Raw genomic sequence first — 3,302 nt, 5'->3', positions numbered from 1 at the left:
CCCCCAGCCCCCACCCCCCGCCCCGGCTCCCCGTCCCTCTCCCGGCGGCTCCTCCCCGCCCGGGGCGCGGCCGGGCCGGTAGGGGGCGCCGCAGTGCCGCGGCTGAGCCCGCAGGGGCCCCGGGTGCTGCCGCGGCCCCCACCCGCTCCGAGCCCTGGACCTCGCACTGGGGTCCCCCGCTGCCCCTCACCCCCTCCGGCTTAACGCTCTGAGGAGGATCGGACCGAAAGGCGGAGCAGCCCTGTCGGGGTAGGGGAGGCGCGGAGCGGCGCGGGGCACCGCGGACGGGGCGCCCGGGGCGGGGGGCGCGCGTGGAGCGGCGCCGGCGAGCGGCTCCCCCCACCTCCCGCTCCGCGTCCTCTCTCCCCTCCTTCCTTTGTCGTCAAGTGCGTTTTAGCAACAAAGATCCCAACAAGAGAGTGGAAGTAAACTTAGCCGGGGCTTTGTGCGGCCCGTGTAGTGACAACAAGAGAAACAAAACTACCTATTTGTAGCGCCGGGCCGCGCTCCCCCCGCGCTGCGCGCCCACCCAGCGCCGCCTCTGCCCGCACAATGGGCGCGGAGTAACGTTATGCTGCTGGGCCCGATCGTGCCCGGGGACAGCAGAGGGACGGAGCGCGCCCCGGGGCCCTGCAGAGGGGGTCCATGCCTCGCATTCTGTTCTGCTGGGAGGACATTTGGGGGACCCGTTGTTGCACTGGACAGCCCCTATCCTCCAAGGCTGAAGGAAAGGGCTTGGCGTTGTATGCCGCGGCCGGAAGGGCGCAGGGCCCGGTGTATGGCCAGGAGAAGGGCACAGCCTCTTCCTGGGCTGAGCGGTGCGAGCTCAGCTTCCCGCCGGCGGCAGGCAAAGGGCGGCCCGGGAAAGGCGCGGCTGCAGGACCCGTCTGGGGCGCCCCGTTCTCGGGGGCTCCACGCACGTGGCCGGTTTGCACATCGGAGGCCCCGCGCAGGCGGGCGGCCCCTCCGTCCCCAGGGACACTGGCAAAGGGGGCGGGGGTCGGGGGGAAGCCGTTCTTGCTCCGCTCCCCCCCGGCTTCTCCCAGCCCCAAGCCAACAGCAACTTAAAAAAAAAAAAAACACACGTAGCAACAATGCTGTTTACCCACTTCCTCCAAAAGGCGTGTGTGACCTGTTGCTGGAAGGGGAGATACAAAGGCTTCCCAGTGGCTGCCTGGGCCGCCTCCGGGCCCGCCTCCCCCGCCGAGCCGTCCCGGCGGCTCCGAGCCCCCGCCCCGTTTCATGCAAAACCAGGGGTAGAGACTTGTCCTCAGTGGCGGAGCCGCCGAGCGCTGATTGGCCGGGGCGAACACATTTATTCCCTGACAAGCCCCCATCACATGGATGGTTGTCTATTAACTTGTTCAAAAAAGTATCAGGAGTTGTCAAGGCAGAGAGAGAGAGTGTGTGTGTTTGCAAAAGGGGGTAAAGTAGTTTGCTGGCTCTTTAAGACTGAGGTGGAGAGAGAGAGAGAGAGCGAGCGGCAGACAGAGAAAAGGGAAAAAGGAGGAAGAAGTTTTTTAAAATCAAGGCTCCGGCGGTAATAATAGCAGTTATTGGCATTATTAATCCATCAGCGAAGAGGAAGATCCTGATCTTGATCCAAGTGTGGTTTTGGGGAGTCCCCCTCCCCCCTTTCCTACCCCTCCCTAGGAAAAAAAAAAAAAAGTCCGGCTTGGGACTTCGCTGCGGCTGCTCCTCGCTTCTCTGCTAAAGGCTGGTTCCAGGCAAAAGTAGTTTGAATGTACAACATGATGGAAACCGAGCTGAAACCTCCCGCCCCCCAGCAAACTTCGGGGGGAGGCACAGGCAATTCCAACTCAGCCGCAAACAACCAGAAGAACAGCCCGGACCGGGTCAAGCGCCCGATGAACGCGTTCATGGTGTGGTCCCGCGGGCAGCGGCGGAAAATGGCCCAGGAGAACCCGAAGATGCACAACTCCGAGATCAGCAAACGGCTCGGGGCGGAGTGGAAACTTTTATCCGAGGCGGAAAAGAGACCCTTCATTGACGAAGCTAAGCGGCTCAGAGCTCTGCACATGAAGGAGCACCCGGATTATAAATACCGACCCCGGAGGAAAACCAAGACCCTCATGAAGAAGGATAAGTACACGTTGCCAGGGGGTTTACTGGCACCGGGCACCAATACCATGACGACTGGGGTAGGGGTTGGGGCCACCTTGGGAGCTGGGGTGAACCAGAGGATGGACAGTTACGCGCACATGAACGGCTGGACCAACGGCGGCTATGGGATGATGCAAGAGCAGCTCGGCTACCCGCAGCACCCGGGCTTGAACGCGCACAACGCGGCGCAGATGCAGCCCATGCACCGCTACGACGTGAGCGCCCTGCAGTACAACTCCATGACCAGCTCGCAGACTTACATGAACGGATCGCCTACCTACAGCATGTCTTACTCCCAGCAAGGGACCCCGGGCATGGCCCTGGGCTCCATGGGCTCGGTGGTCAAGACGGAATCCAGCTCCAGTCCCCCCGTAGTCACTTCCTCGTCTCATTCAAGGGCTCCTTGCCAAGCTGGGGACCTTCGGGACATGATCAGCATGTATCTACCAGGTGCTGAAGTACCAGAACCAGCTGCCCCAAGCAGACTTCATATGTCCCAACACTACCAGAGTGCACCTGTTCCTGGCACAGCCATTAATGGCACACTCCCTCTATCACATATGTAAGACAAAGGGGCCGGGGGGGAGGGGGGGAAGGGGAGGAAGGAAAACTAAACAAAACAAACAACAAAAAAACCACTTTTATTAGAAATTCTGGACTCTTTTTTTTTTTTTGGACTATTTTTGTACAGAGAAAACTCGCGGTGGGGAGGGATAGGGTGAGGGGGCAGAAATTAAACCGACAAGGAACTTGTATAGATCTCGGAGGGGAAGCAACTACGCAAAACTTTTAAAAGTTCTAGTGAAAACGGTAGGAACTTTGCAGAAAGTTTGCAAAAGTCTTTACCAATAATATTTAGAGCTAGACTCAAAGAGAAAAGAGGAAAATGTTTTAATATTTGCAGGCAACTTTTGTACAGTATTTATCAAAAGAAACATGGCAATCAGAATGTCCATTGGTAATATAGAGAGAGGAAAAAACCTAACTCGCGAATTTGCCAATTATTTTTTAAAAATAGAGTCTACTTGGAGCGTTGTGGCTTTGAAGGCTGAATTTATAGCAGCTGCGAGAGGAGAGGAAATTATTTTACAGCATTTGGACATTTAAATTGTTTTAGGAATTGTACAAAAGACAAAAAAGGTAGGGTGAGTACTTGCGAACCATGGGCTTGGTTTGCT

The 3,302-nt window shown here is 57.7% G+C and overlaps 1 protein-coding gene across 1 annotated transcript; it reads left to right on the top strand.

Moving 5' to 3' along the window:
• Positions 1–1,742: 1,742 nt before the first annotated feature.
• On the top strand, positions 1,743–2,690 carry SOX2 (SRY-box transcription factor 2; the record flags this gene model as incomplete). The annotated part of the gene is made up of 1 exon (XM_080349597.1): positions 1,743–2,690. One exon carries the CDS (start codon positions 1,743–1,745, stop codon positions 2,688–2,690), a length of 948 nt encoding a protein of 315 aa, XP_080205723.1.
• Between the last annotated feature and the right edge of the window lie 612 nt (positions 2,691–3,302).

This window comes from Nesoenas mayeri, assembly GCF_963082525.1.
Source record: "Nesoenas mayeri genome assembly, chromosome: 9".
Lineage (NCBI taxonomy): Eukaryota > Metazoa > Chordata > Aves > Columbiformes > Columbidae > Nesoenas > Nesoenas mayeri.
This window is presented reverse-complemented; position numbering and strand designations above follow the sequence as displayed.